Below are 11,150 nucleotides of genomic sequence, written 5' to 3'. Positions count from 1 at the left end.
GTTAAAACGGTTTGAGTCAATTCCCTTTCAATGCAGCACGGCAAACTATACGATCACGGGAGATATATAAACAGTCACAAAATTTAACACTAATACATCCCTTTTTCTCACAAGTTCAACGCAATATTCACGGGTAGTGCATAATAAGAAGATTCAATCTCTAGTTTTGACATAACAGATATAAAAATAAATAACAAATAACAACTAATGAGAAGATTATTGGAACTGTAATTCTTATTTATGTTGTATCGTATTAATATTTTAAAAAATTATTTGTCATAATGTTACTTCTCCTAAAAATTTAAGTTGTGTAAAAAAGTAACATAAATAAATAGTTATATCTCAATATACTTTCTCAAATAAGAGTATCTTTTGAGTTTGTTTGATTTTTATATAGGTCTTCTCAAACATAAAGTTCTAATTAATATCATATCATGAAACCATCCACTTCTTTCAAACGTTGAAGATGATAGAATGAAGTAATATGAATACATTAATAATGTTTCTATTTTTTCATGCCTAATAATAGAGCATTTTCTTTGTCCTTTATGCATGGTTGAATTCGTACTCTTGCATAGTTCCTTGCACATGAAGATGTTGGTTTTCCTTACGTGTGGGTAAGTGTATTGCAAAGAAGGAACTTTGCCATTCTAGGACCTGAAATCTGTGATACTGTTGATGTTGATCTTGATGTATTTGATGTTATACATGATTGAACATTTTTCCCCTTCTGTTTTTTTTTGGACACTGTCTCTTCCCTCTCTTGAACGTAAACTCTATATATATATATATATATATAATACATAACAAGTTTTCATAAAAATGTTGGTCCCGTCCCTAAAGTTGGCTTTGATACATACTATGTTCAAATCAAAAGGAGAGGAGAAAATATGATAAAACTAAGGTAATACAAACTCATCCAAATCATATATTAATGCTATAATTAATCATTAATCAAATAAAAAAAGAAAGAAAGTTTTAAGAACCAATATATACACCCAATATTAAAGTCAAAATTTAAAATACGAAAAAAAATTTAAAATTCTTTTAAAAATTATCTAAAATCCAAATTTAACAAAAACTCATTTTTAGTAAAATTTATATTAGGTTTATTTGATAATATGGTATAATACTAGCTAAAATTAGTTATTATAATGTTGATTCTCTGGCATTACTCATAAAAAAAAAATAATAATACCAGTTTCATCATTTCACTTTTTGTTTATATAAAAAAATGAATTTACTAAGATCAACTCACTAAAATCAGGGCGTGTCTCTAAACTTAATAAACACTTACAAAAATACTTATGACTTGTATCTTTGTAAAATACATTCTAAATTTTTAGGTCATGTGTCTAGTCTTTTTAGTCGAATAATATGCTCAACTAATTACCAACTCTATTTTACTAAATTGGGCTAGGCCTAACGTATCCTCGTTAGAGAAAGAATCAACTATATGCCGTATTATTTTGAATTTTACATTCATATTGAAAGTTGCTGCTTGTTTGATATTTATTTACCAGCATATATAATCCATACTGTGACGCAATGCATTGCAGCAACACGCCAAAGATCTGAAATAGAAGGTTTGTGGGCGAAAAGAAACTTCCAAAGAAATAGTGCTTCTAATTTTTCTTTTTTGAAAAGAAAAGAAAAAGTTCTTACCCTGTTGTACTATGTTGCTTTTGGTAATAACAAAAGAAAAACAAAACTGAAATTGTCTATCCATATATAGTGCAGGCATCAGTGACATCAAAAGTGATGCATACATTTTTTTGGTGATTACCAAATGAAATATCAGATTTTTCCTTTTGCAGTTTGGCGTCATCTTTTGTTGTAGGCTTATTAATTAAAGAAGATGGTGTATATTGTGACTTGTGACAACTCAACACGTTAAATTGACCTTATCCAATATACTTCTCTTTCGAATGCATGCGTGTTCTTCAGGGAACCATGCCCAAACATCGTCCATTTTCTTCGATGGATTCCATGTAAGAGTATATGCATGAACTTCTACAAAGTCATCTTCAATTATTGTTGAACTGAAACATATTTTCAAGTAGTATCAGCTAATGCAACTTGTAATGTAAAGGGCTATGTCTATTGAATGAAATATACAAGCTGCTATTAATCATGGATAGAGAACATTATATTACTAAGACACAAACATTACATTATTACAATTAATTTTCCACTAATTAATTTCCTCCTAAGGACTTGGAGCTTGCTGAAGAGATGTTACTTTTGGGTTGAGATGATGTTGTTGAGACAGTGGTGGTGCTCTTCACCTGTGAGCTCTGGTTGGAAGAGTTGGAATCGGTGAAGAAAACTATGTCCTCCTGGTTGTCCAGAAACACTTGAAGGGTTCTTGGAATGGGAGGCGAAGCGACATCCAAGATCCCTTCAAGTATCTGAACAACCTGAGCCATGGTTGGCCTATGAGATTCATCATCTTGGACACACCAAGAAGCTACTTTGATTATTCTAGTGACCTCTTCAACATCCGCATTCGCCTCCAACCTAGGGTCCAAGAGGCTAAGGACATTGCTGCCTTCAGTTACAAGAGTAGCAGCCCATGTAGGGAAGAACTTCACTTTGCCATCATCACAAGGCTCAGAGTTCCTCTTGCCGGATACAAACTCGAAAAGCATCATTCCGTAGCTGTAGACATCTGCTTTGGGGGTTATAGCCACCCCAGAGATCCATTCAGGGGCAAGGTAGCCTCTTGTTCCTCTCATTGTTGTAAGGACCCTGCTGAATTCTCTTCCAACAAGCTTTGCAAGGCCGAAATCTGCGACTTTGGGACAAAATTGAGCATCTAGAAGGATGTTCTCAGGCTTGACGTCACAGTGTATGATGCAGTCTCTACAACTATCATGAAGATAAGTCAATCCCCTGGCGGTGCCAAGCGCGATTTGGTACCTCATTTTCCAGTCCATGATCTTGGAGTTCTTGTTCTGAAAGAGATGGAATTCTAAGGAGCCATTTGGCATGTAATCATAAACCAATAACTTTTTGGAGCCTTCGGAGCAGAAACCTCTTAACCGAACAAGATTAACATGTTGAACTGTCCCAATAGTACTAACTTCTGTTCTAAACTGCTTCTCTCCTTGGCTAATGCTCTCAAGCTTCTTCACTGCCACAACACTTGAATCACCCAAATAGCCTTTGAACACAGAACCGAAACCCCCTCCTCCCAATTTCTCTGAGAAATTCTTGGTTGCGTTTTGTAGGTCTCTGTACCCAAATGCCACCAGTGAACCCTCCACTAGCTTTCCCTTCCCAACCATTCTCTTCCTTCGCCGAATCACCAAGAACAGAACAAGGCCGAGGAGAATCCCTATGGCAACAACACCTCCCACAATGCCACCAATAAGTGGCACCTTGTTGCTCTTAGCATCATGAAACTCAGAAGCTGCAAGCTTGAGGTACAAGATTTGTCCACTGCTATCATCTGAAGATAGCTGCTGCAGATTCAAGAGATCTCCATTCCAAATTGAACATTGGCTACTTCCATATGCATAAGCAGTGCAGGAACAATTGTTCAAGCATGTTGATTCACATTCCTCTTTAGTTCCTGCCCCTACTTCTTCTGAATGTTTCGGTGATGCCATGTTTAGGATTGGTAGAAACCTGTCCTTTTCACCATTAGATGATTTTGAACTCTCACATTGCAAATTTGTTTTCCTGACACACCCTCCTGATTGATCCTGAAGATCCCAATCAGACTTTGATTTTGGCTCAAAACCTTGCAAGCAATTGCAGTATGGCATTGAGTTCTCGGTGCAGCTCCCGAAGGCACCACAGAAAGCATAAACTTGACACTGCGTTCTCGGCTGAGACCAAAACAAATTCCATTGCTGAATGCTATCCAGCCATGACAGTTGCTTGATCTGGCCCGAAACATCCATCACGAAGCGCGATATAATGGAAGAATTATAGACTGTATAGGTGAAATAGCTCTCGTTTTCGTTCGAAATGAAGCTGAAATTGTAGATGTAATTCAACCTCATCTCAGGGACCAAGCTGAAGATATGACCATTCCAAGGGCCACTCGTCCAATACTGTTCAGTCTTGTTCCAAAGAATAAGGTATGAAGTGCTCCCTTTAGGGTCCAATTCCAAAGAGAAGAGACCAGTTGCAGGATCTTCATTGTTCTTCCATGAAGTTAGATACTGAGGCTTCTTTGTTTTGTTATCAAGTTTGATTTTCCCTCCGGGAAGCCATGTATCTGTTGGGTGATCAAAACTCTGCCAAATGGCTTCTTCTGATGATGATGCATTAGGCTTATTACTAAGTATGAGGTTCCCATTATCGAGAAGAATAGATACTACTAGTGCAGAAGGTGAAGCAGGAGAGGTAGTTATGTTGGTTGACCAAACTTGAGTTTGAGACTCATCAAAGAGTACTAAGTTACCCTTTGAAATAGTGAAGTTGGCAGTGCTCTTATCAGATACAGGGTGGTCTCTATTGGCAACCCAAACAATTGTTTGTAGAGAGAGCTTCTTGTACCACATGCCTATGTAGTAGTTAGAGGAGTTACCTGGCTTGAAGAAACCTAGTTCGAAGATTCCACCTTTGGAGAGAAGGGTCTGGTCACCGGAGAGAGATTGAGTTGCGGAGATGGCGGTGAGTGGTGCAAGGGCAAGGGAAGGAGTCAATGAGAAGAAGTAGTAGTAGGAGAAGAAGAAGGAGCAGAAGCATGGGTTCATCATGATGGTGGTATCTCCAGGGAGAAAGAAGAAGATATTTTGGGTGGGAAGGAAGTGGAAAGTAGAAAGTGGAGAAGAGAAGAGAAGAAACAACGGAGCACGCAGCAAGTAGTAGTAATAAAATGGAACAACAGTGATCAGTGAGTGCTCTGGTGTTCCATCAAAGTAAAAAAAACGACAAGTTGGCACTGCCTACTCACAGTTGTTCCCACAAAAGTTTGCTGAGATTTGTGGTCTGCCAAAAAGTCAAACGATAGATTACCCCAATACCCGTTTTTCACTTATAATAAACAACCACCAAAAAGTCTCATGTCACTAAGCTTTAAGCACTCTTTCACATACAATCTGTAAACCAAATGTTATTACTATAAAATATTACCTCTTCTTTAATTCGTTCATGGAATGGAATGGAAACTCCACTACTTTCAATTTGGAAAAAAGTTTCATTCTCTCATCAGGAGTGCTAGCGTCCATAAAACATATAATTGGATATGATATCCTTTAATGTTGATGAAGACATTGGCGATGATCAGGTTGAGGTGTTGAGAGGTTAGTTGGGAAAAGACAAAGTGGTATTAATGCGTAGGGTAGGGTGATCTAAAACGGCCTACGTACATATAGTTTTCACTGGACAATGAAAATCTTAGGTTTGACCCTGGTGGGTTCCGCTTCATGTGACATCTTCTACCATCTTCAATGTTCTTCAAACCCAACCTCTTCACGTTATATATCTAGAGAATATACTCTCTAACTCTTGTCTCAGTAGTGGTAGGATACTATATTTTGTAATTTGTAATTACTAATTAGTTATCATTATTTTTTAATGATTTAAAATTATATTTAATCAAAATTAATATATAATAATAATAATAATAATAATAATAATAATAATAATAATAATAATAATAATAATAATATTTTAGTCATTTTTTATAATAAGAATATTATAGTTATTTTTTATAAAAAAAATATTAATTTAGACTAGTTTAAGATCTAGTTCATTAATTTTATTGGCCAAATTAATTTATCTGATCTAATTATAACAGAAATGATACAATTTAATTGATTATATATATTAAATTTTAATTATTAAAAAACATCTTTAAAATAAGACATTTTAGGTATCTTTATTTAAATAACTTCTACATTTAATAGTATAAAATTATACACTCTTTTTTTTAATAATTAAATGTTAGCTAAATTTTAATAAAAATGTTTACCCTAAAACTTTTTCAATTCACTTATATCCAATGCCATCTTATTTCATGCTTTTGATATAACTATCTTGCGTTATTCCTTGGCTTTATCATAAACATAACATTTTTTTTCTTATTTTTGTCTTATATTTAAATTAATACTAGTCAATTTTTTTCCTTTTTACACTAAAAAGGTTAATAGCTTAACATTTGATAGAAGTATAAGTGAAAATAGAAAAAAAATATTGCATTCAATTCTTTTGGAGGATGACCTAAATTGGAGCAACCCTTCTAAATCAAACATAAGTTTGTTAATTTTTAGAAAGTCTTTTTTACGATGCCTAAATTTTATTCCTGAAATTAAAAAAAAAGAGTAAATTTCATCTTATTTTATTTTTATTTTTAGATAAATTAGACAAAACTTCTATAAGCACAAAAAAATCTCTGTCTAGAAATTAAAGGAAAAATAAAATATTTATTGTTTATATAAAAAATAAAATATATATTTAATAATATAAAAAACTAATGCAAATATTATTTCCTTTAATTTATATCGTTTTACTTCAATAATGCATAAACAAGAAAACCACAAGGAGTTAATCATCAGGAGTGCTAAAACAGCCACAAATTGGAGAATCCATTCTTTGACCTGATTTTGGTTTCACACTATTTTGGGGTCCTAACTCCTAACCCCTAACAAAACAAAAGGTTTGTTAGGGTTGTATGTATGCAAATTGTTAAAATTATCCCCAGAATATGTAATGGATGATATAAGATATTACTTTAGAATAATAAATGCCATGTGACTTGATCTTGTAGATGGATGATGACAGCACATCCATTAGAGACTTTTTGTTCACATTTTGGTGAAAAGTGAAAGCACGAAATCAACATACATATATTCTCATACGATTAATTATGGTGAATACAGAAATAACCAATTCATTCGTAAGAATAAAAATACGATAGTTACGAGAATTATATAAGAGAAGAAAAGAACAAAAAGTTTATTTAGGACATGATTCATTAATTATAATCCGACTCAATTATATCTATTGATTCGTTCGTTGACTATAATTTAACTCAAATAAAATTATAAATTGAAATCTAGTTAAAACTAAATAAATATGTGCTACCTTAAGAGTATGTGGAGTATGTATCTTATTTTCCTAACAGACTTATCTTAAAAAGTTAAACATTATTAAATAACAGCTCCACAATATTAAATTCACTAAGTAATAATTCTACAATAGTGTCTTTGTAGGTGTCCACCGTTGATGTATCATCCTTCTTATTCAAGGAAAAGCGAATCCGAACTATATCGTAGAGTCGCTATCCACCAAGAACATTTGGCGCCCACCGTAGGGTATAAATTAAATAACCCCACAACAACCTTTTTTATTATTTTTGCAGGTCCATGGATGATGATGTTGTTCCCCCACCAACTCATAATAAATTGGTAATGAACATCACTCTTTAAGTGGAGGCAAAGAAAATGGCCGATCTTCTGACTGATAGAACCAACATGAGCAAAAATGAGAGAAACAAAAAAGGGGATGAATAAACTAATTTCTGCTCCACCGAAGTTCATAAAATTAGAATTATATTCGAGTTTTTTAACTAAATTTAACAATATTTTTAAATAAATTTTTACGAAATTATCATTTATTCTATCCTTTTAGTGATAGTGAATCTTTTTTATATTCATTTTAAATTCACGTATTACTTGTGGAAAATGGATCTTTTTTATTTTTTTGAACACTTTAAAGAATAAAGTGTGATCTCTCACCTTTAATTTTATAAGTGAGACCAAAATTAAATAAGAGAGAAAACAATGAATGATAAGATTGAACACTAGACACCATCTAATTTTTTTCTCACTGGAGAGGATTCACTTCCGAATGAGTATTCACTTTATTCCTTATTTTACATTGCTTTGCTCTAATCATAATATTTATTATTATGCTGAATTTCTTTTTTTTTATGTTGTCGACAATAAAAAATTTCAGCAACTTACAATGATAATGACTATTTCTCATTGATTTTTTGCAAAGTAGCATAATACATAACTATTTTTTATTCCTATTGATGAATTATACAAAAAAAAAATATTATATGCGAAAGGAGTTACTCTTTCATCTTTCTATAAATTTTTTAATTTATTTCTTTGAACTATTTAACAAAATATCTCTTTAATATATTGATGATTGGAACAGGACATATTTGATATGTCTTCAACGATTAATCACTTGATCTTATAATTCAAATGCCTAAAATTAAAAATTTTGGTTGCTATATACTATTGCACCCTTATTTATTTACTATTTTTTATGTATTTTGTTATCTATTAAAAGTTTATAGAATTTTAACAAGATCTCATCCAATTAGATGATATCAAACTATTTATTATATGTTTTTAGAAATTATTGCTCCATTTTATACACGAAATTCTTTCCTATTGCTTTATAATATAACCAAACAATTAATTCAACAAAACTTTACTACTACTGTTATATTACTTTGTCATTAAATTTAACCACATTTTTAGTAGATAAAATTGTCATTATCATTCATAGTGTCAGGAATTGGGACTTATCTAATTCAAATCTACAAAAATAAAGGATTGACTGTAATGTTGTCCCACATTTTTTTTTGTCATTTGTTATTTCTTTTTTTTGTAGACCTCGATCATAGCTCATGAGCAAATTTCATCTCCTCCTCCAGCAACTAAGAGAGTTATAACTTATAAACCTATAAATCAAGATTGACAATTCTATTTCGGTAAAATCATGTATATGTATGATCTAATTTACTCTACTACTTTATATATTCGAATTCTTCGCATTATGTATGTATTTTATCATTTCATGTATCAAAATCAATCAATCAATCCATCAACAACAACAACAACAACAACAACAAAGTTTTGTCCCACTAGGTGGGGTCGACTACATGAATCAAACGATGCTATTGTGCTCTGTCATGTATCATGTCTTCGGAGAGATCGTTTACATGTAGATCTCATTTGACTACCTCATGGATGGTCTTCTTAGGTCTTCCTCTGCCTTTCGTCCCTTGTCCATCTTTCATCTCATCCACCCTCCTGACTGGGTGTTCTATCGGTCTTCTTCTCATATGTCCAAACCACTTGAGACGCGATTCATCCATCTTTTTCACAATGGGTGCTACTCCAACTCTCTCCCTTATATCTTCGTTCCTTAGTTTATCCAATCGCGTATGACCACTCATCCATCTCAACATCTTCATATCTACCACACTCAGCTTATGTTCGTGCTCCCCTTTGGCCGCCCAACACTCCGTACCATAAAGCATAGCCGGTCTTATAGCGGTGCAATAGAATTTACCTTTAAGTTTTAAAGGCACTTTTTTGTCGCATATAAAACCAGATGCACTCCACCATTTTGACCGACCTGCTTGGATCCTATGATTTACATCCTATTCAATCTCTCTATTATCCTATATGATGCACCCAGATACTTAAAACTTTTAACTTTTCATAGGATGTTTTCTCCAATCTTCACCTCTATATTAGGGTTTTTCCTTTTCAGACTGAACTCACATTCCATATATTCTGTCTTGCTACGGCTTTGCGCAGACCATACACTTCTAGAGCTTCTCTCCATAAGTCCAACTTCTTATTTAGGTCTTCCCTTGACTCTCCCATAAGAACGATATCATCGGCAAAAAGCATGCACCATAGCACAGGCTCTTGGATGTGCTCTGTCAGTACTTCCAAGACTAATGTGAAAAGGTATGGACTTAAGAATGATCTTTGGTGTAATCCTAAAAAAATAACTTTTTACCAATAAAAAAACAAACTCAATTAGCAATGATCGTTACTTGATACATGGGTGATTGGCTCATCCCTTTTATTTTTTTATTTTACAATAATTTATGCATGTTTACGTTCAATCTATTTTATTTATGTTACAAATCTTTATTATTCACTGAATATTCAATAATTAATTGCTTTAGGCAAGAAACTCATCAATAAGTTGCTGTGGGTTGAAAAAATTCTCATGACAATTGATCATTACATCCTCGGATCATACAATCGATTCGGTCAAGGAATACATATTTTTGAACTTTTCAGTTCACGTCAATCAAATACTATATGCCATCCATGAAAAATTGTTCTCAAGCAGAAAAGTATTCCCACACAATTATATTGATCGAACAACTCTTACCATTCAATTGTTTTTGAATAAAATATCGACTAACTGATTAAGTTTGGGGGCTACTACTCTTTGAATAACCATAACTATCTCACTTTCTAATATTTTTTATTCATCTTTATTTATTTGTTTATCTATTTCATCTGTTCGATGGTTCACAATCTTTCAATATAACTTTTCACTACCAAATTTTTTTATTTTTCTCTCTTTTCAATCTAACAAGTTGAGCTTGAGGGCTGCTATAATCACAATTCCAATTTATAGGTCAGAAGCTCAACCTGTTTAATTGAAAACTTGCTTATCTTAAAAAGTCAAACATCACTAAATAACAGCTCCACAATATTAGACCCACTAAGTAACTGCCTGTAGCACAACAATTCTATAAATACATCCACTCCTGACATGAAAGAGGTACGTTATTCATTCTAAATAACTCATATTTATCTTCTATTTTTACTAACTTGAGCGTTGGAGTGCCTTTGCATGTGCCCACCGCCACCGTTCTTGGAGGAAACCAATGTATCATCCTTCTTGTCCAAGGAAAAGCGAGTCCGAGCATCAGGAAAACGAGCTATACCTTGAAGTCAGCTATCCAAATACCTATAAATCGAAAATTCGAATAAAATAAATAATATAAGATCTATTTTAGTTAGAGAGAATCTTGATTATAATAGAACTATTTGAACACATGCATAACTAATTACCAAAATACTAGGATTATTGCATAACCATCTATAACATAACAACTCTATGAATACAAAATTCTAAGCACGTAAAAGGTACGTTGTTCATTCTAAATTATTTTAGACTCATCTTCTACTCTTATTAACTTGAACTAGGTGCCCATTGGCGTTCCTCTTAAGGCCGATATATATCTCTTCCACTTCAGGGGTTGAATAGGATGAGCTATACCTTTCCCCAGACTTATTATGCAGGAATATTTGGGGTCCACCATAGGACCAAATTTATTTAATCCCACATTTTTTTCACTAGTTATTCCTCTTTTTTTTTTTAGGATCTCGGTCATGGCTAAGGAGTAAACTTTG

The 11,150-nt window shown here is 33.1% G+C and overlaps 1 protein-coding gene across 1 annotated transcript; it reads right to left on the bottom strand.

Moving 5' to 3' along the window:
- Positions 1 to 2,127: 2,127 nt before the first annotated feature.
- Positions 2,128 to 5,114, bottom strand: LOC127744152 (G-type lectin S-receptor-like serine/threonine-protein kinase At2g19130). The gene has a single exon (XM_052256433.1). The coding sequence runs from the start codon at positions 4,713 to 4,715 to the stop codon at positions 2,199 to 2,201; it is 2,517 nt and encodes an 838-aa protein (XP_052112393.1). The 5' UTR covers positions 4,716 to 5,114; the 3' UTR covers positions 2,128 to 2,198.
- Between the last annotated feature and the right edge of the window lie 6,036 nt (positions 5,115 to 11,150).

The sequence above is a fragment of the Arachis duranensis genome, unplaced genomic scaffold, assembly GCF_000817695.3.
Source record: "Arachis duranensis cultivar V14167 unplaced genomic scaffold, aradu.V14167.gnm2.J7QH unplaced_Scaffold_232525, whole genome shotgun sequence".
Lineage (NCBI taxonomy): Eukaryota > Viridiplantae > Streptophyta > Magnoliopsida > Fabales > Fabaceae > Arachis > Arachis duranensis.
This window is presented reverse-complemented; position numbering and strand designations above follow the sequence as displayed.

What these genes read in the sequence shown, in the direction of transcription:
- LOC127744152 (XM_052256433.1), bottom strand. Translation starts at nt 4,715, where the DNA reads ATGATGAACCCATGCTTCTGCTCCTTCTTCTTCTCCTACTACTACTTC.